At 42.1% G+C, this 26,257-nt stretch overlaps 2 protein-coding genes across 3 annotated transcripts in view; both read right to left on the bottom strand.

Annotated features, from left to right (window-relative positions):
* gpc4 (glypican 4) overlaps positions 1 to 11,844 on the bottom strand; it is a 30,282-nt gene extending 18,438 nt beyond the window's left edge. Inside the window, exon 1 of the mRNA XM_029441681.1 lies at positions 11,030 to 11,844. Within this exon, the coding sequence (XP_029297541.1) occupies positions 11,030 to 11,186 (157 nt within the window). The 5' untranslated portion in view covers positions 11,187 to 11,844. The remainder of the gene's footprint in view (positions 1 to 11,029) is intronic.
* A 7,773-nt stretch (positions 11,845 to 19,617) lies between these two features.
* Positions 19,618 to 26,257, bottom strand: part of gpc3 (glypican 3) — a 115,190-nt gene continuing 108,550 nt past the window's right edge. For both annotated transcript variants that reach the window (XM_029442000.1, XM_029442001.1), the window contains exon 8: positions 19,618 to 21,737. In XM_029442000.1, coding sequence (XP_029297860.1) covers positions 21,562 to 21,737 — 176 coding nt within the window. In that variant the 3' untranslated portion in view covers positions 19,618 to 21,561. The remainder of the gene's footprint in view (positions 21,738 to 26,257) is intronic.

The raw sequence follows: 26,257 nt of genomic DNA, 5'->3' as shown, positions 1-26,257 counted from the left end.
ATTTGTCCCATGATTCAGCATCAACCAGAAGTGTTTGAGGTTAATGAAAGAACAATCGCAGAGACACTATGTAACTCCCATAAATAGCAGGATCTCCTTCTGGGAGGGAGCATCTCAGTAGCGGTGAACTCGGGAAACGTTAGCGCCGCTTATGACATGAGAGATTTACTCCACTTAGAACAATGTTCACCATCCATTTACGAGTCAGGAAGTTTTGGTTTAGGGGAAAAATACTCTCTGGAGTGAATATTTTCAGCTACCAGCCAGCCACAGGGCTTTGGATAATGTCTGTGTAAAATTATGTTTCCTTAAATAAATCAGGAATTAAAATCTCTTCCACAACACAGCTGTCAAAACACCAAACTGCCAAAATGTACTTGTCACACGGCATGACTATGATGAGAAAGTAAGGCATGTCTGCTGCTGCACGGCACGAGGCAGAGCAGAACTCATTACAATCTGCATGTCTCATCAACAGATTTACATCAGAAACCTCGAATTACAGACTGTCATTCAGACTGAGAAATTGTCACATTAAAATGTTTATCCATGCTAAATCCTCCACATGTGAATTATTTTCTAAAAGTCATCTCACAAACAAACCCTCTCACACTGGGATCTGTAAATCTAAGCCCTCTGCCACCAGAGTCCATTTCTGATTACTAAACCAGTCCGGGCCTCTGGCCAATTAAAACTCTCCATTTGTGAACATTCCAAAACGCTGTCATCCATGAACATTTACCCAGAAGCCCCTGGGGAGATTCCACAACATTGCCCTGGCCTCTCGCTCTGTCTGTTCCCCTCTCCCGTCCCGGCCCTGCATCTCCGGCTTTGTCTCCCCACACAAAAGCTCCCTGCCTACACCACTTCCCAGGTCACTGCTTTGTCAGGGTTTCAACTCACTCCTGCACTTCCCAGAGTACATTTAACAAGTCACAAAACCAAATTCCAACCACTGGGGCAGTTCTCAAAAGTTCACCTGCTGCACAACAATATATGAAACCTCTTTGTGGTCAACGAAAAATTTGGGAGGACTACGTTTGACTATCTGACCTCTTGTTGTGTATGTGGCATGGAATTATTTCCATAAAGTCTCTTGATAGCAGGGTGGAAATTTGGGAGGAAGTCGGAGGTTGTTGATTCAACTGTGATGGGTAAGGTTTGTGATTTAGCCAAAAAAAACAAAGAAATGCAGTAAATAAAGGCAAAAACACTATTCTGCAGAAAATATCTTAGATAGATATGAATATGAAATTTAAAAAGTTAGGAGTTAAAGTTGGAAAACAAGAGATTAGATGAAAGAAGAAAAAAAGAGACCACAGTGTGGCGGAGTGGAAAGATTACATGACCTGGAAGTCATTTATCAAGACAAGTTAATCAGCTTTCTGTGGTAATTCAGTCAAAACTGGCATAAACTAAAGTGGCCATTGGGCAATCTTAGCACAGCATAACATGGTTTTCAAACTTTAAAAGTAAACATTTGGCCTAACACGAGCACTGAGGTCTGCAAGAGTTCAAGAAAAACACAAACATAGCAGCAAAGGAAAGGGATCAAAACCAGAAAAGGTCAAAATTCCAACATGCGCAAGTTCTGTCTCTGACTATGAGAAAAGCTGGAGGCCATGATTCATGTTAACATAGTTATGGGGAATTCATACTTCAAACAGAAGTGGTCTGTTTTCAGGAAGAGATTGAATTTGGGCTACTTTCATTGCGTGCTCCACACAAACTTTCTGCAACTTGTTTGACTTCCTTCTGGTAAATACAGCAACCACTGGTGATTGGCTTCACTGTCATTCAGACATCAGACCTGTGCAGGCCTCACCATTCAACCAGGTGGTTTTAACATGAGTGCCTGTGTCAAATCTGTATGGACTACAGATTCATACATAAAGGAAAAACAACTTTCCTTCCTAACATCACTCTGCTGGGAATCTTCTCTTAACAATATCCATCAGGGGGAGTTGGAGGCAATGATTCACGCTAACAGCTGGTCTAATCTTTTGCCCTTTCCACATCTTTCTTTCAGGTTGTGTCTTTTGATGAGCCGCAGAGTGGCCGTGTTTGATCTAGTGCTTTTACTACAGATTCCACCTTGACGCTTTAGCCCTGTGTGTGTGTGTGTGTGTGTGTGTGTGTGTGTGTGTGTGTGTGTGTGTGTGTGTGTGTGTGTGTGTGGAAATGTGAGTGAAAGAGAGAGCGAGACTGTGTTATGTTTAAGATTTGCAGAGACAGGCAGACAAATAGAGAGGACAAGTTACAGCACAGCGTGATTATCACAAGGGAAGGGAAGAGGAGAAAAAAAAAGAGACACAAAAGACCTTCCTGGCTTGTCCCTCTACACCAGCCCTCCATCTTTCCACTGACTCATGGCACACAAATGAAAACACACTTTTAAAAACTTAGGAAAAGATGAAAAACACCCTATACTTGAGGCCAAGTGCTTTACCATGGGACCCTGCACAAACACTGAGAAATGAACTACTGTTGAGCTTAAAAATAGGTCTTCTTTAAAAATGTGCTTCACACACTGCTTGAGAGCCATGCATTAGACTATCTGAGGAGGCGTTGCACTTAAAAACAGTCTTTGTGGCCTGGTCAAATATGCATTTGCAAGTTTCACATAACAAATCACGACACCCCTCCCCACCAACTCCACATAAAAATAATTTTAAAAATCCAACTTTGTTGAAACATACGAGAGTTTTTAACGGATTTGACAGACAAACAATACATTTCATCGTTGCCAGTAAAAGCCAGCGGACCCCTCCTAAGGACAGGGAGCTCTTTGACAATGTTTATAACAGACATCCAAAAGCAGCTGAAGTCCACCAGATGTTGAGGCAGGACGGGCCCGGCGAAGCCCCCCAGGCAGAATGAGGTCAGGTACAAGATCAGGTTTCTGGAAGCTCAAAGCTGCAAAAGGGCAACAAAGATTCTGATATACCTGTTGGGCCTTACGAAACTGGACACCAGCAGGGGCGGTGGGAAGAGAACCACTCATCGCAGACTTTCAAAAGGGACAAGAAAGTCTAAACCTAACAGTACAATGGTCTAATGGGCCTCAGTCATGGGTGGCTCAGTCCATTCCTGATGATATGTACTGACTGTGTCGATAAATCAAAGCTACTTGCCATTCCGATGATGTACAGTATTGGCGGGCTGACTCGCTTTCCCACATAGCGGCAAACTTTTCCGCCAGCAGAAACCAACCTCAAAACACGCTGACCAAATGATTTGCAGCTTTGGAGCCATCATTTAACAAACTATTTGATCCTTTCATGTGTGCTTTTTTTTTCTTCCTCGCTTATCGGCGCTCCGCCAGCAGGACGCCTGCCATTGTTTTCTTCATGTTTTAAATTTGAGTTTTGATGACCTGCTTTTAAAACACATGGCATCAACTCGTCAGTCAAATTCACAGAGCTGTTTGAAGCAGCCAAAGACCTGCCTGGTGCTTTTTAGTTTGACAGGAGAAAGGACTTTTGAAAAGCAGGGAAGAAAAAAAAAACAGGGGTTTTGATCTCAAACTATCATTTATATGAAAATACATGCAAGAGTGAGCAGCACACAGGGGGATTAGGTAAATATTAGGAAACCTATTAAGCTAACTGCAGTTTGGAAAAGTGAGCTAAGTGTGAGTGACTTCCTCGTCAGTGGGAGTCTTGATGTAGGCCTTGGGAGTAATTAGCAGGGATTACAGCTCGTCTGGCCTGCACCCAGCACTGGGGTTTCAGCCCAAACACCCAGGCAAGGCCCTGGCTTCGCTCCTTCCCCGTTCTCCCTAAGCACATGGGCCTCTGGCGAGTCGCAAAAATCCTAATGATGATCATGACTATCAACACGGACATCCATCCCACTGTGGCTTCTTAGGAAATCAATTAACCTTGGTCGAGTTACACCTACATCATAAACCGCACTCCCCCACTTGCAGCTACGCGGCGAGATGACTTCAGTGAGTGAGCGAAGCCTCGTTGTGTCAGGCGAGGGGGTTCACACTCCACCCCTGCAGTTTTGGGATCAGAGCCCACGGCCCTTCGCCACACTCCTCACAGCTGGCTAAGTGACACCAACGCCGAAGTGATCAACACAAAAGGAGACGCAGGGCGACTCGAATATCAGAGGAACAAAAAAATATCACCATCAAGCATTGACTGCACAAAAGGAAATAAGGTAGTGTAGGATCTGTGATAAAACTTACCGATAGACTGAACAGGGGTGTCCTGATCGGATTTGGGGCCCATGATGGTCTAAAATGCTTAACTAGATACAAAGACAACAACTAAATGTAAGACTCAGGACAGAAATTCCCTCAACTGTGTGTTTACAGTGTTAATAAGCTAAGTTACTTCTCCAAACACTGTATGGGAGCCAGATTTTAAATTGTTCATGTTTATTACATCATTTCATCCTATACAATCCTATACATAAGTTATCATGTACTCTTTACTTTGTATTAGAGTTGAACATTTGTTTCTAGTGACTCCTTAATATTTAGAACTAATAACAAATAAATAACAAAGCCGTGTGTGTTAACAAGAGATATGGTCCAGTTTTGGCATGTGCATCATCTAAAAAGACTTTTTTGCACAGAGAAAAGATTAAAAGCAGACACCAGACAAGAGACATAGATGGGCTAAATGGAGCAGGGTAGCAAAATACCAGTAAACCACCATAGACGGGTGAAAAAGAGAAGAAATCACCCAGGGATGACGAAGAAAGGAAAGATTAGGAACAAAACAAAACCTCCCAGAGGAGCTGCTAGAGAGCGAGCAGGGGGAGAAGAAAATGAACTGATATGTCAGTAGGGAGAGAGGAGGGGGGAAAAGAGACGGCCGGCAGCGTGCAAACAGGACGACATGTTAACAAGGTGTTTCAGGTGGTCGCTCCCCTCAACTCAGAGTACGGATAGCCACAAAGCCAGATCAGGATTTCTCACAGTTTGCATCAGTTGAGCCCACACAGACCCAGCAAATGATACTCTCCAGTTTAACTGCGGCCACTCATGCAAAAAAAATGTACTGTGGTTAAAACCTTGTATTGTGTTAGACAGACCCGTGTGCTCACAGCGGTTACTGAGGAGCAGGCTGTGTGTACATGCTTGTATGGCAGGGCGACGATGAGCTACAGTGAATGCAGTTACCTCCCCAGATTCCCAAAGACTGTCACACACACAGTCACTCTCTGGCTCCTGCCTGGCCCACCATTTCTCCTGGATATTCAGTTCAACTTGCATTGGTACACAACTCTTTCCTGTCAGTCAAATCCCCTCCCTCTTTCTCTGCAAGCCTCAGTCAGTCCCTCCAGCGCTCTCTTTGTTGCTGTGTGTTCCCAGCTCCGGGGCTCCTATGTGCGGGTCTTGGTGGTCCGGTGTGGAATGTGGTGAGGAGGGGGGAGGCAGGCGGGCCTAAAAAGGGGGTGCTCAATTGTTCCCACACACAGCATCCACCCCCCACTGATCTGTCGCTCACTTGGCCATTTTAGGGGGGCAAAGCACAGGATGCAGAGAGATGGAATTACGGACGCTCAGTCGACACACGCACACACTGCTATTGAATTGACGCTACACTTGGAGCATACTAAATGAGTAGAACAGGGAAACTTACGTTTACATAGTCCTACGTGTTAAAGATGGAGGTGAACCGGACACCAAATCATGTCTAGAATGACAATCATTTCATCCACCAGAGTGAATCCATGCACCAACAAATGCAGATAGTTTTAGTACCATTCTTGAACTTCTTCCTTGCACAGTCTGAATTTTTTGTTTGTACGCTGTGATAAGCTGATTTGTTTTGGAGAGACGATAAGGCAGCTGTTGCTGGCAGAGCAGAACGGGATGCCACGAGAGCCCCTGATCTCAGAGCTGCGATTGCAGGAAGAGCGGCGAGATACCGCAGAGGCACGTGTAGCTGCCCTCCCCTCCCTCTGGGTGCTGCAAGTCACAGCCCCCCCCCAGTTTACAAGACCTCAACCTCTTGATACCTAAACTCAATTATCCTTAAGGCTCACCAAACAGTTAAGGAGGGCAACAGGAACCATCACATTATCGCTGCTTTACTGATCTCCAAGGATACCACCAGAGGGGCAAAACTCCTACCAAATGTTCACAAAAATATGAAGTGCAAAATTGTCCAGGAGCCCTGCGTTTACACCTCATGTAAACCTGATGCAGGCACAAAAAAAAGAAGAAAAAAAAGGTCAGCAGTGAAGGCTGAGATGATTTTGCTATTTTACATTCTAATAAAAATATTGGCATGTCAAAACACAGAACAACTTTCATTTTACCACCTGTTTGCAAAAAAGGCATATAAGGCAAGAAGCTGTAAAAGTCTATCCAATCGCTCAGGAATGTCACTAGTCATTACTGTGCATGCTTTGGTTTTGATGTGGGGCGTTTATTATATCTTAACCCACACACATTTTATCAATTTTCTCAAGTCAATCATTGATATTAATGTTTGTGCAACAGTTTCCTCTTGTGACAAAGGATGAACTTTCAATTTAGACTCAAAGCAACCAAACAGCAATTCTTATATCCTTGTAAATGGTAGCATACAGTTCTCATTATGAAGCTTAACACTGATTCAAGACTGATGCATTTGCTACCACTGTAATGGTTTTCATACATACATACATACATACATACATACATACATACATACATACATACATACATACATACATACATAATCTTAAGTGTAGTTTTGCAGCACTAAGAGTAAGTCCTTATTACTATCATGAGTGAGGCTCGCATGTGGGAATTTACCGTTGGTTGTATCCACAGCTATGGGTGGGACTAAGATTAAATGACACACCTTAATCCGTTTGATCCCTCTATATCTGGCTCAACACCAGTTTGTGCTCAAAATGTTGTTTTTCTTTCATGAACTAATTGAGAAAGAACAAAAGGAGCATGTAACACTGTCACATCTTTAGAAAGACAGACGGACAAAATAATCAGCCCTATCTTAAATTTCCTTGGCCTTTTGCCATATATAATATGCCTTCCAGAGAGTTCCTATTTTACAAAGATAGATCTCAACAACCAGACTTCATGTGACTACACAAGGACCCTCTAATATCCATGATACATATCTTAAAAGCCCCTGTGGGATACTCTACATCACTTTACATGACTGTTAAAGTGTGATTCAATATAAGTTACAACATAAACTACTTTATTTGCAAGTTAGTGGTTGCTATGATGTAATAAACAGACAGGTTTTGGACTCCTGACCTCCCTGACTGCAAGACAAACAAAAATAATGCACTAATTTTAAAACCTGCTTTGGGAATTTTTGTGAGAGTTTTCCATTTGGCAAAGCAACAACTATCAAAGAGACAGTTAGTGTCATTTTCAACAATTTTAAATGATATTAAAATTAAACGTCATTGCTGACTGCAACACGGAAGTGGTTCTTAATGATAAGACTTGCAAGGCGTTTCAAATAAAACAAAGAGGACCGTTTGAGTTTTATGGGATTGACCTTGAGAGGCGAGTAAGACACTTGGCTGGGAGTTTATTAGTTAATTATTACAGGTGTTAAAATACCAGGCCACAGTTGAGCGGAGCAGAGCCTCTCAAATATTGGTCCTTGGTCTATAAAAGCTCCTGCAGACTTGTGTGTGCCCCAGTTCCCTGCTCTTATCTCATCTGCTGAATGTCATTGCAATAACACAACCTGTTATTTTCCAAACCGTAATGATGCAGGGCATGCAGCCACGGCTAAGGGGGAAGGAGCCCTCACATTGTGAGGCTGCAGAATGTCTCGGGCTTACCGAGAGGCGAACGCACTGAGGTCATGCACGCTTTGAGTTTCAGTCATAATGCACTGAACTGATTATGAGCAGGGGACGCTCCTCGTGCTGAAGGGAGGGAAAACGACCCTCTTCTCTTTGATCTCTGCCATTGTTCCATACCTGAAGCATGACATCAAGCCCGACTGCCAGAGTAAACCAAAACAGATTTTACTTGAAGAGTAAGCAGTGTCCAGCCTGCAATGTAGTAGCCTTTGACATGGCAGATACCAATCTGCTCAGTGTTAACGGCTCTGAGCCTGAAGAGTCCGTGTTGCAACTGTGCAACCGCACTTAGCGGATACCTTTGAACATTTATCACAGTATCAAATATAACGGTTAAGAAAAAATAAATACCACCCATTATTAGCAGATAGGTTCAGACAGTAAAACCACCATTTACATTCTGTATGATTACTATCATTATTTATCTGTCATCATTAGTACTGGGAGCTTCATTTATTTCCCATTTAAGTGAGGTACTCAACCACAGGTCCTCAACAAATCATCATGCAGCAGACAAGAAAGTTAGAAATGAGGTCCTGAACTTCTTTCACGTGAGATTGATACCATGGGATCAACAAGGAATTCACCAACTGAGCCTGCTGTCCCTCTGTATCACTTAATTATGTCTATGCCAAAGCAATCCGGGTTTCCATTTTAGTTTTACTGCATTAAAACATCTTTACTGAATCTCAAGTCTGGCTTCAGCTGAGCCCGTCTGTAATTTGAATGGTAACAAACATTCTTATCTCCGGGCTGCCAACAATAACACAAGATGCCTGTGGTTATGAAAGGCAAGTTTTGAATCCCGTGTCTCCAATAAGACTCGTATTCCACCAATCTGATTCATGATGTATCAAAGGAGGTAAACATGTCAAAAACTACTTCTGTGACAACTGGCAGAGATACTGTGTAATTTTCAAAGTATGTTTTCTCTGCAACATAAGCCTGCAAAGCTATGGTTGGTTTACGTCACAAAGGCCCATTATTTTAGGAGAAATATTCTGATCACAACCACTAGACTTATCTGGAACAAAACTCTTTCACTGCAACCTATATTGACTATTTCAAATTCTGCAGATGTTAGAAGTGAAACGGCATTTTCCAATGAACTACGTCTTTGATGATTCACTTTTGAAACTAAAATTGTGATTTACATATGCAGGAAATTAACAGTCTAACCCTTCTGCAACCTCACAGTCAATTCAATTACAACACAGACTATGATAAGGAGAGAATTCATGTTTGGAGTTCAACCCATTTCAAAATGTAGAAGTGATGCTCTGACAAACATGACTAAAGTTCAATCAGACTAAACATCTGGAGCCATTTCTGCCCAGCAACATGAAACATTTCAAGGGTGTGGGGCTTCTGTATCTGCTTTAATTTTGCTCTCTGCAGACCCCCAACTCTCTTTAATGACAGTAGACCGTGTTACTTTCTATGGATCAATTATCTCAGTCTCTTTCAATGACAAAGAGCTGCTCATTGAGGTCGGCCCTGCCTAAGGCCCAGACATACACCGGGAATCTATTGTAAGAAAGGCACGTGTGTATAGCACACAAACCTGCACAATAAAACGGCCTTCATTCAGATCCTTCTTTCAAAACGCTGAGATGCAAGACAATTAAGTCCGACCAACACAGACATGTTGGGGTACTCTCAATGACATTTAGCATCATAAAGACATACAGGCAGAAAGCAAAAGCACCTATAGACTTGCATGAAATGCAGGGAAAAAATAAGTCCCGCTCACATTCTAATGAGCGGTTAAAAAAGAACATCCTCTTACTATGCAGAGCAAACTAATAAAGGACATCAGCACAATAAAGAGGACACATACAGATTGGTCACCCTTGTCAGATGAAATAATGCTGTGAGCACATTGACAAAATTGAACAGCTGACAGGTTTATGGTGATAAAGTTTGTGGAGAAAAGCTAATTGTTATTAAATACACTTAGATAAATAAACATTAGGAAATTACTTTTTTTTTAAAGGAGTAAAACAAGTCACCAACATAACAGCGGCCATGTCAGGATGACCTTTAAACAAGAACATCATGCACAAGCCACTGCAAAACTGGCAACCAAACCGGACTGAATTTAGCGGTTTGAATATACGTGCAAATATTGATTCTAACCACCATATAAATGAAAGGGAAATGAGAGATGGGAGGGTTTTAAAGTATGCAGGGCACAGTGGAATTTCAAACCCAACCCCCTTCCCCTGCACCCCTCAAGCATTCACTGCAAAAGCCCCCCTATGCAAGTTTCCATCACTTGGGTTTAACTCGTGATTAGCTAAATTGATTTGCCTTCTCACCTCTGTCGCTCTTTGTTGGTGCACAACATCCTGTCCTGCAAACTAGACTAGTTGCAGATGTAGAATGTACAACATGTGTCTACACAGAAAATGTTAAAAACCACAAAATCAGACAAGCCCAGAGAGACCGAGAGGGAAAAAATCCATAAGCCTTGTTCACAATGCACAGGAATGTTTACTAAATCACTGCAGGCTGCCGGCACTTCACAACCATAGGAGTCCCTACTAAGGAAGCCTGAAAATAAACACAGGCCTGGCTTCTTTCAGTGGGAGCACAGCCTGTGTGTTGATTATACCTCTTTATTGTTATGAATTACCTAGTATTTCCTAAATGAGGACTATATTTACACACTGCAGTGGTGAAGGGCTTTCCAGCCGGAGGAATTCATCCCTAAATGTTTCACTGCTACTTTCCCCCAACCTTTAAACACATGAAACAAAATAAGCCCCATGTCTGCATGATGAACAATGTTTCCATATAAACTTGGACAGAAGCACAAAATGCCCATGTACTAAAGTAACAGTTTAACTGTTTGTTTTAGGTAGTTCTCATGTCAATGACTCCTAAATGTTGTTACATTTTAGAAGATTTGGTCTTTTTGAAACCATCTGGAAAATGTTTAAAAGTGAGTTATGGTTTTCAATAACCGACTGTCTCCTCTGTGGTTGAGAAGCCAGCAATGGTACAGCAACAACCTGAGAGTGAATTTCCATTATCCTTTACAGTCCCACATTATGCTAACGCTGCTAGCTTAAAAAGTTCTCATTAGCCTATGGACCACCGGGGGACCTCTCTAGGACCCAATGGGGGGTCCCCGGCCCCCACTTTGGGAACCCCTGCTTTCTGGACTACAGTATTGGAGTTTAAGAACAGGCCTATGAGCCAAAGTAAAATCACGACTCACCGTTGACTCCTTTGTTGGGAACATCGTTGACGTTGAAGCCCATGGAGCTGTACGCCGCACGGACGTCGTTGCAGTTTTTCAACTTTTGCTCCGCAGTCATCGACACAGACAACACAACCAGCGTGCACACTACACACAACACCAACAGCGTCTTCATGTTGTGTCAGTGAAAACAAGTTACCAGCACAAAAAGTAAAAACAATATAGATATATATATATATATATATATCTATAGTCGCTTAGGTGTGTGTAAACTAGGACAAAGTTTCAGCGACTCCCACGCTGAGTTTCCTCATGGAGACGCGCTGATTTCTTCAGCTCAACAGATACTTCATTCACAGCAGCTCTGAGGCCACCTCTGAAACAACTTTGAGAGAGGAGAAAAAACACCGAAAATAACCTTAAACACTGCTCAAACGTCGTCCGTTTAAAAGCACGGGTATGTGCGATAACAGTCGAGTTCCAGACTCAATCGAAAAAACACGAAAAAGCGACAAAACAGCAGTTTTACAACATAAAAAAGTTTCACTGCAGGCAAGAATCACACTGCTGCTTCACAGCCCCGACGAAAGTATAACCCACGGGAGGAGACGGTGGAAAAGTTGCCGGAGAGGTGTTTTTTTCTTCTTCTTTCTTCCTTTCTTTTCTTGCTTTCTTTCCAAACTTGAGGAGAGGCCGTGGTTTCTGTAGGACACTGGACTGTATGCTAGTCGTACTGGGATCCAGATGCGAGCAGAAAACCCTAGTGGACACCCAGGAGTGAGTGCAAGTTCCGGGGACAAAGACCTAGAAAACAGGAACACCAGGGGCGGAGCATGGAGCAGGGACTTCAAACCCTGGATCCCTCTCTCACTCTCTTTCTATAATGTCTAGACTGGTGAAAAGCAGGACCGGAGCTGAGGGTGGAGCTACACGGTGGCATAACATGAAGACTTATGTCTCGGCCCATGACATAAGGAAAGGAAACAGTAGATAACCAAAAGACCTCAAAATCACAAATCTCTTTAACTACAGACCAATATTTGACGTGTGTTTGAGAGGGTTTTCTTATCAGTTTTTACTGTCAGACAGGAGATAACCATATAGATAAAAATGCTTTGAACTAAATGGCTGTCCTAGTGTAAAATAAGTGATGATAATGAGTGAGGATAAAGCGGTTTCTTCAGCCCCTTGGAAATACCCCAAGGTTCATGAGAGGGTTGAAAACCACTTCATTTTGTAATTAAAGGTTGTCATTATGCAGCATTAATTATTTGACAAACTGCCCTCCAAATGTTTTTTTTATTGCATGAAGGTGATTTACCTAACATGAAAGCATATGACACCAAAGACACATTTTCTCCAAATGTGTTATTTCTGTTCGGCCTTTATAAACCAATACATCTTAGTTTGTTTAAAAGCCTTGGATTAAAACCTGGCCGGTGTTAACAGTAACCATGGAGTCAAAATGACAGGCCTGTTCCTTACACAAACACAGGTCAGGCTGTGTGCTGTTAGCGACGGGGCAGCCGTGTCTCTAACGTGCAGCTGCCTGTCATATAGTGCGGCCAGTGTTGTAAACCACAGTAAACAGTCTGCTGGGAGCATGGTGGAGCTGTACAAGTGGATGGAGACAAGAAATATTACAAGAATTACTAAATTAATTATTAACCCACTGAACAGAAAGATCTCTGGGAAACAAAGGACAATACATTCATTTCTTTGACATAAACCATGTGAGCATCTCGCCTTTTAGAGTGCACTTGAAATAATCTAAAAATCTCTCCAAACGTTTGTGAAGCACATCATAGCTGATGTTTAAAGCGTCAGCCTTAGAGATAAACAGGAAAAACTGTAACAAATCGCTTCATCACAAAACAACTTAACTTTCAGGCTGAATAATTTCAGCCTGAAAGTGTCTGAAAGTGTGTATCTGCATGTGTTCTCCTGAAATGTTACTTTTCAGACTTCTCAAAATGCCATCTGTTCAACAGATACTTAAAAATCCCCCATATCCTCGTCCGTCCTCCACTTGCTAAGAATATCTCTCGTCTCCTTCACTCATATTTCTTTCCTGTTTGTGCACCAGTGTTTTCTTTTCCTACTCTCAGGAGCAGTTTGTTAAATCTGTTGTCATGCTGTTTTCTGCCTCTGACCTTCGACCTCATTGCAACTTGTTTCTTCTTGTAACACTTGGGAAAAAAACATTAAAGTTTATTATTAGACAATGAAATGTAAAAAAGGCTTTTAAATCATAATTTCTGTTTTCAGCTCTTAAACCATAATCACACATATAGCAGAAAAGGCAGAAAGACATCAGACATTTTTTCCTAACAAAGTCTCAAATATGGGATCTATAATTGAACAAATGTTGCACCCGGTCTTGTACGCAAATCCCTTAATTATAAAAAGAAGACTTTTTACCCCCCTGCGTTTAAACATGCCTGGACTTGTGGGGTGCTTCTGTGTGTGTGTGTGCGCACACGTCCATTGGTTTGGGGGGTAGCACTCAGCAAAATGACATTCCTCCTTTTGTGTCCACATTCCTCAGGCGGCTCCATTCATTCTGTGTGACTGCGGCTGCTGCCGGGGAAGCCAGGGGTTGCTGAGGAGCAGGAGGAGGATGCTGGAGCTGTGTGCATGGGAGAGCGTGGGCCTGGCGCTCCCCTCAATAGGCCAACAAAAGGTAAGAAAATGGTCCAGTGCCATGGTAATTAGACATGAATGAGCTTTGAACGACGTGACATGTCTCAGGCTTTTCTCTACAGCAGAGGAATTTCAACATCCAGCTTGGTAAAAAATCACCCTCCACTGGGGAGCCCATGCACTCAAGCACCTGAATTATATTGTTATTTTAATTCATATGCACCGCTTGGTGACCCCTCAGGCTCGTAAAGGTACCCAAGCCCAAACATCTTTGTGTGGCCATGAAAAAGTGCTTAAATACATATTCATAGGGAGTCAATCACTCAGGCAGAAAATGCAACAATTCCTGATAGTCAGCTATTCTCACTGTTCCTGCTGACTAACATCAAATTGACCTTTCACTCTCATAATGCTTGCCGTTCCAACATTGCCCCAATATTACCCTAAGAAAACACGTGAACTCTGCATTTCAATAGGCCTGTTTGCCCTTTCTCCAGCCTCGCATTAGCATTCAGAGTATAACCCCCCCCCCTCCCGGGTGAGCTGCTGCTCTCTCTGCAGCCAGCGTTTGCTCATCTCCTAATGATCAACCTCTCTTTTCCATCTTAAAAGATGCAAACCAGTTCAGGAGAGAAAAGCACAGCTGGATAACAATGCCGTTTTTATCTGGATCTGGGGAGCAGAGTGTGCGTGGGTGTGAAAAGTTACAGCAAAGCGCCAGGACACAGAAACAGGATTTTGAAGTGTGTTTGTAGTGACAGGCATGTTATGTGTGGAGCTGTGAGTGATTGGCCTTGTTAAGAAAGTAGACAGCCTTTAAGGACGGAGACAAAACACAAACATTTAGAACTAATGAATCTCGTTTCATTGTTGAGCGTCTGTTACCTGGTTAAGGTGACTCCAGGGGTAAAACTAATGGGGTTCAAAGTAGAAACCCCACAGAGAGAGAGGCAGAGAGCAGATCTTATGCCCAGAGTGGTTCATCATCTGCTAGGAGTGAGAAATACAGATCCAGAGAATAACACATGCCGCTTTGAGGCTTCGGAGAACTACCAGCACACTCCAGAGAAACATAAATTATGTGATTCATGAAGGGCTTTGAAGTGGATCAGAGGGTGAAAAGCACATAAAGAAACATATATACTTGCAACATTGTGTGTCCTATTCATAACCCCTGCAGCCTGCCATCCATTTTCGCTCTCTTATTTTTTTTCCTTGCCCGTAAAGGAAAATTCCACCACTAATGGCTCAATATGTGACGTTCAAGGTGTTTCAGAATTTATTTTGTGATGTAATTTTATAGCTTTGGATTGCCCACTTTTCTTAACAACTTAGCTAACCCACTGTTGCGTCATTTAATTACCTCCTACAGTTCTCAGTATGACTTTTGACAACCCCCGAGAACTTGTTGCATAGTTGAGTCAAGTGAGTCTCGTGAGAGTTTTTGCTAAGTTTTGCAGATCAATGTTACAATCTAGAAAAGTCCTCTGACTCTGTGTCCATTTAACCCAAGTTCTTGTTGGGGAGGGGGGCTATTTTGTTTTGATTGTCCACACTCTGGGAAGTGGCAGTGGTTCATTAGGAGCATTTAACATTATATAGCACTTCACATTTTTCACACTGATCAAATAATATGCAAATTTAAAGGTATTTCTTTGCGTCGACAACTTGTACAGTTGCATCGATCTCGTTCACGCTTTTATTGCCATTTTTCTGTCACTATTTTTGAATAAATGGGGCTAAATAGTTAGCTAGCTATGTAAGAAGATTATGTCCCCCTTTCCTAATCCTGCCTTCTAAACTCTCAACTCAATTATTTTTCTCAACATGAGAACACTGTAAAATAAAAAAATATATTGTTTTTACCATAAAAGCTTTCAGCCGTGGTACGTAATAAATATGGTAGAACCTTTACAATCATGGAAAAGGACATTAGTACTGCTGATTTTACGGTTAAGGTTGGAGTTGGAATCCATATTTTACCAAATAAATACAGGTCTTTACCATAATAAGAAACACTGTTTTACCATATAATTAAACTGAAAATACCATAAGAATTAGTAAACTAATCCAGAGGTGTGGGTGGTGAATCAGAGGTCCATGCTAAGGTAAAGATTTGAGCATTTCTTAGTGTGGCGTCACCTGGTGGTAGATTCAAACAATCCATCCATCCATCCATCGTCTACCGCTTATCCGGGATCATGGCGCGGGGGCAGCAGCTCCAGTAAGGAACCCCAATCTTGCCATCTCCGGGCCACATCCTCCAGCTCTAGATTCAAACAAGACGTAGTGAATAGGCTGAAAGCAACACATACAGTAGACAGTACACATTTTAACAGGGGTTGTCTCATTCATCTACAAATTAAACATTATCGCATCAGAAATCATTTGAAAGATGTAATCAAAAACAAATTGTACACATACGGCTTCAACGGGTATCTTCTTCCATCATTTTGGCATATGGCTAAGACTCATGAGACATGTAGTTTTAATATTTTTTGTATTAATTAGCTTGGTTGAAATAGTGGGGCGTTCACATTTTAGTGTCCTGTTATCATAGCATTTAGACAGGAAACCCAAGAGGAAAAGCAATAAGTGAAACTATAAAAACACAACTAGTGGAACAGAAATGGAGCAGGAGCTGCCCTTTCCAATATCTGTAGCTGTGGATTACATGCACGAGCAGAGGGCAGTCGAAATAGCATATTAAAGTTAATAATAGAGATTTTCTACTTCGGGAAAAAGAAGACATCATTTCCCCTAACCAAAACATGCTGCATTTCAATCTGGTGCACTGTGGCTGCTGTTGGTGTACAAACTGGCATCTGTTGTTTGTACAATGGATCACTCCCTGATTGTTGAAAGCTGTGCAAAGTCTAGGAAGTGTCCTCCGCTCTTTGATTCTGCAGAACTGACACCAAAACCGGACATTTACTGCTGATGTGTTAGTTAGATGACTGAATTTGTTTCTGATATTGATCTCTCAGTTGCTGCAATGGAAAAACTTTGACATGATCTCACATCATCTCTGTTTGACCTGTTAGACAAGAGATAAATAAACAACTGAAAGGACCCCAGGATGCATTGGTAGTTTATTTGTGTCACAAGTAGAGCAAACCACACCCTCCTGTAATGATGGGCGTCGTCAGGTGTGAAGTCCTCTCCTCCATATTCTTCGTGTGCAATCACGTGACAAAACTGTGTAACGTATGCGTGCGACGCCATGTTGGATGATATACAAATCAAAAATGGCGTCTAAAGTGAACTACTACAACAATACAACTCCGACTTCTTCAAAGTATTCTGACTCTCTGGAGTCCTCTGCAAAGGCAAGATTCAGAGAAAAAGTCCAAATTTGCGGCCGTGACCCGTACACGCTAAAGCCGTCAGATTATATTGAGGATTTAGATTCATTACCGCCGATTGAATATCCGGATATTGTGAACTACCTTGTGCTACAAACGTCGTGGGCAACCAACGCACAAATGAAGGCATACAAGAGCTTAGATGCTTATAATTTCTTTGTTTCTGGCTGGGTTGGTAGTCTACTTACCAAACCACTGAAAAATGACAGGGTGCTCGCTCATGCCCGTGTAAATAACTCTCAAAGAGCTCGAGATACACCCGCTCAAGCCGTGGTTTGTGAGTGAGAAGAGCGGCGATGTTATCCTCGCTAACGTAAACGTAAACATTGAAAACATAGCTTTAGCATGAGCTCTTACCAGATATAAAGTGGACGCCACACACACGGGTGAATTGTGCTTTTTCTTCTGTTAAATCCTCACGAGTTATGTTGCTAAACCACAGCTCACGGCGTTCTGTAGACAGCAATTCATCCCTCTTTTGTGGATCGTTGTTTTGATGATTTTAGGAAATCTAAAGAACCGTTTCTCTGGGTTTCGAGTAGCGTTATTACCACAATTATACACTGCGCACACGATTGCCATTTTCTTTCAATCTTAGACGTTTAAATACAAAGAAAATGATGAAGCGTTGCAGCAACTCACACGTGGACAGCCGCCGTCTTGGTTGTATATACCATCCAACATGGCTGAATTCCGGGTTGGGAAATAAGCGTGATGTCACATGCACATGATAATAGGACTTATTGTGTAGGTGCTCTTTAAACAAGACATTCATAGTGGTAGGAGGGTGGGAAAACATGATTTTAACATATTTTACTTAAGTTTATGTCAGTCGTGTCCTGCCTGTTCACACAGTGCTGCAGATTAGCTTTGTTTAAAAAAATAAATACGTATGGAATTTTGTGCTTATTTAGTCATGAATTATATATTATAATATTAAGATAAATTTTATGTTATTAAGATTTGAAACAAAGTTTTCAGGGGCTTTTTAAATATAATATGCTAGGTTGGATATTTCCTTTGAACTGCCATCAATATGAATGTAAATATAAGAATATGAGACTGTATTTATGACAAAAGCAAATGTGGAGAATACTACACATTTCCATTAACCATGATTACATGGTTTGATGTTAAACACAGACAAAACTGAAGTTATTATACTTGGCCCTAAACGCCTCCGAAACACATTTTCTAATGACATAGAAGTTCTGGATGGCATTAATTTGGCCTCCAGCACCACTGTAAGGAATCTTGGCGTTATCTTTGATCAAGATCTGTCGTTTAACTCCCACATAAAACAAATCTCAAGGACTGCCTTCTAACATTGCAAAAATAAGACACATCCTGTCTCAAAATGATGCAGAAAAACTAGTCCATGCATTTGTTACTTCAAGGCTGAATTACTGCAACTCATTATCAGGTTGTCCCAAAAAGTCGCTTAAGACTCTTCAGTTGATCCAAAATGCAGCGGCACGTGTATTGACAAGAACAAGGAAACGGGATCATATTACTCCTGTATTAGCTGCACTGCACTGGCTCCCAGTAAAATACAGAATAGAATTCAAAATCCTTCTCCTGACATACAAAGCAATTAATGGTCAGGCTCCAGCATATCTTAAAGATCTCATAGTACCTTATAAACCAACTAGAGCATTGCGCTCCCAGACTGCAGGGTTACTTGTAGTTCCTAGAGCAGAGGTGCCCACACTTTTTTGGCTTGTGAGCTACTTTTAAAATGATCAGGTCCAAGTGATCTACTTGTATTAAAAATGCTGCGATGGGGGGGTGGGTACTGTCAGAGCTTCGTGCGACGCGGGGGGTTCACTCCTCTCCTTTCCTCCGCTCTAACTGTAGTGTGTGTGGGAGCGAAACAGAGCGGTGAAGTGAATGTGAACGTGCAAGGCAAGAAAAAAACAAAAAACTTGGCGCAGGGTTCCGTTGGGGGAATATATATATATATATTATCGCGAGTGTAGTGCGGGTAGATCGCGGGTAGATCGACCTTTTGGGCACCCCTGTCCTAGAGCCAGAGCCTTTAGCTATCAAGCTCCTCTCCAGTGGAACCAGCTTCCAGTTTGTGTTCGGGAGGCAGACACCCTCTCCACATTTAAGAGCAGGCTAAAGACTTTCCTTTTTGATAAAGCTTATAGTTAGGGCTGGCTCAGGCTTGCCTTGGACCAGCCCCTAGTTATGCTGCTATAGGCTTAGACTGCTGGGGGACACCTCCCTGCTCTCTTCCCTCTCTTCCTCCCCTCCTTCTCTTCTTCTCCCTCTCTATCTGTATGCATTTATGTAAATGTATGTTACTAACTCATCATCCGGGGCATCATTCCCGGAGTTTCTGTGTCTCTCATGTGGCAGGTTGCCACTGATAAATGAGACAAATGTATAATTTGTGATATTGGGCTATATAAATAAATTTGATTTGATTTGATTTACATGATAAGAAAACGTTTCTGACAAATACATTCTTGGCTAATAAGGAAAGACAACATGTCTCCCATCACGACTGTGACAAAACACATGTAATTAGAAAACCTCACGACTTTCATTTTTTCAACATGTAGCCACGACAACAACAAAAAAACACAAAACTGTAAAACAGGTTTAGTTTATTATACATCGTACTTTCTCATCAACATTTAACTGAAAATAAAAATCCAAATATTACGAGGCATTCATTTTGATCAACCTTAAATCACATGACTGACTGGTGACAAACACAGGTGTAATTAATGACATGAATTAGGGCTGTATTCAGTTCAGGTGTTCCAGGTGTTCCAGGTGTTTCAGGTGTTCTGGTACTCTGCGTGCTGGCTCACTGACACCACTTACTGGCACATCGGAATAGAATAGAGCCGTCGTTATTGTTATCAGTTAAACCTAGGGACAATTTGGGGAAAAAAATCTAATTCCGATTATTTTGATGAACATTGTAATTGCGATATGATTCACGATATTGGAGGGATTGATCATTTTTGCATCATTATTTTCATTGAAAAATATATTAAAATGATCATAGTGCGATTGTTTTTGAGGAATAGTAACAAACAAAGATTTTTTCTTAAGTCTGTAAAATACGATTTGTAGGCCGAGACATCTCTGCAGCACCACAATACTTCATTCAGAATGGGATTTTGACACAAATTAACCAATATTGCACCTCCATTTTGGATATTGCACAAGACCATGTTGTGATTTCAATAAAATTCCAAATAATTGTTCAGTTCTAGTTACACCCGTGCTACGTATGGATGGATAATCTGGTGTGAGTACAGTTGACTCACAGCGGTGAAGTCAGCTGGGTGGCAGCAGCAGATACACTTTCAGCTTTTAATTAGTGTTGTTCCAAACGTCCCTCACACCTCTTCCAGCCCAAACAAGGGAGCTGGTACCCAGTTTTCACCACACAATCTGAGCAAAACTAAAATAATAATTAAAAAAAATCTGACTTTTGGTTAAAAACAAAACAGAGAAGCACAAATAATTGAATACAAAGTCCAGAGAATGAGAACTTTGAGAATGTATGAGCTCAATGCAAACCAACATTACAAAAGCAATTTACACATATTTCTGTTTGACATTACTCCTCGCTTTACCCACAGTGCTAAAGAATGAGCTAGAGATGTGCAGCAATGCATCACAGTCCAGCCAATAATTCACTCCACAAACCATATATTCTTGTGAAATATGCCAATATTTCAAATAATTTCTTTTTGTAAACATGGCACCAACACAGAAAAAAACATACATCTGTACAGTTATCAGGCTGCGTTTGAGATTTAGCCTCTTATGATGAATATATTGTATCATAGAGCTGTTACTGTTAAAAAATAATCAGCGTTACAAAACAAAGCAAACACTGACGGTGAGAGTGTGAACACTTGAGTTGAGGGAATCACTCAGAAATAATTTAGCTATCACTAGGACACAAACAATGTGAGGGGGAGATATAAATATCAACAGAGCATCTTAAGGTACAGTGCATGTTCAAATAAGGGTTTAACCTCTGGGGATAAGGAGTTCATCACTCCCCAGCTGAAGCCCGGTCCTGGCAGGAGATGTTTCACTACCATGGAAGAGAGTAGCAAAAGTTTTGTTCTTCTTCACAACATGTTTCTGTCGGGCGCTAACTTGTTGCAGACTAGGAGCATTTAAAAAAAGTATTTTGTGTGTTTGTTCTCAAGAGTAGCTCCTCACTTGCAGGTCGATGTGAGGACGGGAGGCAAGAGGGCACACAAGTTATAATAACCATAGTGGGAGTGGACCCGAGGGCGAGTTTGTTATTTAAACAATGCCATGTTTATCTGGTGTGCTTTAATAGGCTTGTTGAGGACATCGAGTTTAGTTTAGAATGAAACAAAAAAAGTTCTCACTAAAATAAATAAAGAGAAAAGTAGAATTTGTTGTTGTTGATGCTTCCTTTGATGAACTTTACATCAGGAACCAGAGCATACAAATAAAAAGGTTTGTCCCGTTCCACAGAGTTTGCATTGAATCCTAGGGGAAAGTGGTGCTGGGAGTGTGTGAGCGCACTGGTCAGTGGTGACGAAACAGGAGCAGAGCGAGCGTCACGGGGAAAGTCGGGACCAGGGAGCTCCTCCACAGCGGAGCCGCAGGTGAGGAGACGCCTCCGACCCCGGCTGTGGCCAGGCGAGGGGTCAGCAGCTGCTCCTGGAAGGTGAAGTCGTCCATTGCTAGGTTATCAGCCAGGTCTGAGAGGGAGGCAGACGGAGATGGAGAAGATGGATGGGAGATAGCGAGAGGAGGCAAAAGAATGAGAAATATGAGAGAGGCAGGAAAAAGCATGGAGACAATTAGAACCAACACGTCACAAAAGCTGAAAAACATATGCGGCATGGCTGTCCTCCTTTTGCATGATGTCTTACACAGCTGTAAAAACAATGTTACATCGGAGAGAACGAGAAAAGGAAGCTCCGCACAGAACCAGATGTCGCATGTTATTGTTGTAGACACATGCTGAATCACACAGCCACATATTTGACTGAGAGTGAGTGTTGAAATGTTAGATTTAAGTGGCGAGATGCTGAAAACAAAGAAATGTAAATAAAAACCACAGAGACAGTGTGAGGTCATGTCTCCGAATGTGAAACTCATAAGCATTTATCTTTGATACAACGTAACTCCATTGATTTAAAAAAGGAAACTTGGTTGTTTTATTAAATTAGATAGTTAGTAATTAGGTTTGTACATGTGAGATACTTACAGTGTGTGACAGCATGATGAATGATGAATCCCTGAATCAGTTTTGAAAGGGAATGATAAAGCCTATATTTACTAGCTACAGCATGTTGTAGGCACCAGGGAGGGATTTATAGTCCTGTGGAGGAAGATACTCCAGGGACGAATAACCCAGGATCATGTGACCAATAATAGCAGCCACAGGCGCTGTCTGTGATTTCCAAATGTGACAAGCTAGCTGAAGTTTTTCTGGCCTGATGAGAACCCTGTGAGGGTCTAAACTATTGTGCATTTTAAATAAATAGTTAGACATCTTGGGAAATACGCTTATTTGCTTTCTTGCCGAGCGTCAGATCAGAAGATAAATACCACTCTCAGCTGATTAGTTTATTTTAGCATAAAAAGAATGGAAGCAAGGGGGAAACATTGTGAAATGGTTCAACTTCTGAGTCTACACTCACACTGAATATACCTTTTACAAGTAGAACTGTGTGAATGCCTTTCTTTTAATTTTACAACACACCAGTGTGTGCGGGAAGTAGAGTAAACTGTTTTTTGGCCGCAGTGAAAATGTTGTTTTGGAAAGTCTTAACGGCAACAAATGTGCATTGAATCAGAATATTTTGTTAAATAAAAACATGTTGTGAATTTTGGAAATGATCACATCCATCTTTTTTCATTTTTTCAAAATGTAGACTTTAAAATTTTCAACAACTCTCTAGAGTTATTGGAAATGTTTGGATCACACGAGAGTAGGAAACAATCCTATGCAGCCACCACAGGACTCTAACTCTACAAATAGTATAATACTAATAATACAAGTGTAGCCTTATCTATATCTGCAACTGTGCAGAAATACTGGCTTTAAACAGAATGAATAAGTAACGGCAGTTGTTGGAGACAAAGGAGTCTTTTGCAGGAGTCTTCGTGAGGAGGATAAGTGGGCTAAGTATTTCGGTTTGCTTGCTCTTCCCTCTCTCCATTCCCATCCATGTCTCTTCTTGTAGATATTACAGACCTCGCACATGTTCACAACACCATCGTAACCTCTCTGCTTTTGTATATCCCACCCGCTCTTCTCATAGACGGAATCGGGGCTTCCGGTGGAATCGCAATGCATGCTGGGGTGGCAAGCCTAGAAAAGTGAGCACCAACTCTACAAGGGCCGCCATATTGGATTTCTTCTCTACGTGTTTACAATGCATTTAGCTTATTCTTCAAGCGTGTTGTAAACAAACCTACTACTCTACAATGAGTTCTGAACTCCTTTCTTATGATGAGGTTCAGATGTGGAAAGTCGAAGCTTTGAAAGTATTTTGCCGCAAGTGGAATTTAAAGGTTTCAGGAACAAAACTGGAGCTTATTGCCAGGGTGTTTGCTGCATCAGAGATGGGCATTGAGGAGCAACCAACAGCTAACGAAAGACTTTCAATCACAGAAAAAGAAAAGACTAAGCTTTTGGTTATGCCGAGTGGCGTTTCAGTGCCTGATCCCTTGACATTGCAGGATGGCTGGGTCAATGAAAACAACAGCATGACTTCTTGGCCGCCGATATACCTCAGCGATATAACATTATTTTTAATGTCTGACCACCCAGGGAACGATGTCGAGTTTCATAAACCAACTTTGAACGAATACAAAGAAGGCAAAGCATTTAGACTGTTTGACTCTGGCTGGTTGAAACAAATATCTTTCAATCCTCTCGCAGATTCTGAGTTTTGCTTTTTGAAAGCAAAATGTACTCATTCAATGAAGATTTCCCATATGCCACATTCGGCATGGATCTGCGCAGTCAAGAAAACTGGTGATATCATAAGTGCTTATTGCAGTTGTGTTGCAGGGTAAGCTATTATAAATATATACCTAACTTGTGTTTGTTAATTATTATAAAACTAAATATATAGAAAGTACATTTGTCAATATATAAATCAAGTAGATAGACTACATACCCCAGGTCGAGTTCAGGATCAGGGAATTCATTTGTTGGTTTTCCTTGCATGAAATGCTCACTGCAAATCCGCAACGATTTCTTGGGCTCCCAAGACTTCCCATTGTAATCCTGTCTCTTTACAGCTTTGGTCCATGCTAGCCTTCTATCATTGTTCTTTAGTGCTGTTGGAAATGGAAATAGTTCGAACGGGGGCTTGCAGTCGCAATTTTTGCAATCGTGAAGCTCACAATGAGATTCTGCCCATTTATTTAGCTTTTTCCCACTGTTTGAACATCCTTTCACCACACAATGTCGGTGTCCAAATCCCATAACTAGAAGAGCGATGATTACACACTAAAAACTATCCAAATACAATGTAAACACGCTTGAAGAATAAGCTAAATACAATGTAAACACGTAGAGAAGAAATCCAATATGGCGGCCCTTGTAGAGTTGGTGCTCACTTTTCTAGGCTCGCCACACCAGCATGCATTGCGATTCCACCGGAAGCCCGAAACTCCGATTCCATCTATACCCAACACCTCGTCACAGGTGGCCTGTGGAACTGCCGGTCAGCCACTCGCAAGACTGAGTTCATCTCTGGCTACACCTCCCATCAATCCCTCGACTTCCTTGCCCTCACTGAGACTTGGATCACACCTGATAACACTTCCACCCCTGCTGCTCTCTCTACAGCCTACTCCTTCTCCCACTCGCCCAGAACCACTGGACGAGGAGGTGACACTGGTCTGCTTACCTCTCCTAAATGGAGCTTTTCTCTTTACCCACTACCAGACTTCACTCATTCATCTTTCGAATTTCATGCCGTCACTGTAACAAACTGTCACTGTCTTCTTTTGCTTTCTCCCTGTCTCAGTCCCCTCCTACTCACAAAGCTGGCAATCACCTTGACCTCATATTCACCAGAAAGTACTCTACCTCAAACTTCTCTGTAACCTCATATCCTACTCTCTCCCCCTCTCCCAAACTAACAAACTTATCTCCCCGAAAACTGTACCCCTCCGCCGTAACCTCCGCTCCCTCTCTCCCTCTTCTCTTGCCTCAGATGTTCTCTCGGCCCTTCCTTCTCCCGACTCCTTCTCACTCATGCTTGCCTACTCGGCCACAGACACTCTCCTCTCTACCCTGTCCTCCTCTCTCGACTCCCTCTGTCCTCTCACCTTGCAGCAGGTTCGCCAGACCCCTCCAGCTCCCTGGTTGAATGACTCTGTGCGTGCTAACAGAGCCATCCTACGGGGAGATGAAAGAAAATGGCTGAAATCAAAACACCCTCACGACCTACTTACCTTTCAAACTCTTCTCTCCTCTTTCTCTTCTTCCATTTCAGAAGCGAAAAGCACTTTCTTCCAACAACCATCCTCTTTCTCCAATCCCAAAAAACTTTTCTCTATCTTCTCCACCCTCCTCGACCCTCCCAGTCCCCCACCTCCTTCTTCCCTTCTACCATCCCACTTTGTCAACTACTTTGTAAAAAAGATAGATGACATACGCTCTTCATTTTCCGACTTACGTCAATTGTTCACCTTCGACAGCACTCCCCCACACTCTTACTTCTTTCTCCACTCTCTCTTCGAATGAAGTTCTATCTCTCATTACCTCTGCCCGTCCTACCACCTACCACCTGCCCTCTGGACACTATCCCCTCTCACCTTCTCCAGTCTATTGCTCCTGACCTCCTTCCTTTTCTCACCCATCTCTTCAACACCTCCTTAACATCTGGTTGCTTTCCTAACAATTTTAAGGAGGCAAGAGTGAACCCTCTCCTAAAGAAACCCTCACTCGATCCTTCTGAAGTCAACAACTGCAGACCTGTCTCTCTTCTTTCTTTTCTTTCCAAAACACTTGAGCGTGCAGTCTTTAATCAACTCTCATCTTACCTTCACCAGAACAACCTTCGTGATCCGCACCAATATGGTTTCAAGGCAGGCCACTCAACTGAGACTGCCCTCCTCGATGTCACTGAGGAACTTCACGCTGCTAGAGTTGCCTCCCTCTCCTCTGTTGTCATCCTTCTGGACCTCGCTGCTGCGTTTGACACAATGAACCACCAGATCCTCCTCTACACCCTCCAAGAACTGGGAG

This window comes from Cottoperca gobio, chromosome 10 (assembly GCF_900634415.1).
Source record: "Cottoperca gobio chromosome 10, fCotGob3.1, whole genome shotgun sequence".
Taxonomy (NCBI): domain Eukaryota; kingdom Metazoa; phylum Chordata; class Actinopteri; order Perciformes; family Bovichtidae; genus Cottoperca; species Cottoperca gobio.
The sequence above is the reverse complement of the archived record's forward strand: the minus strand, read 5'-3'. Positions and strand labels throughout refer to the sequence as shown.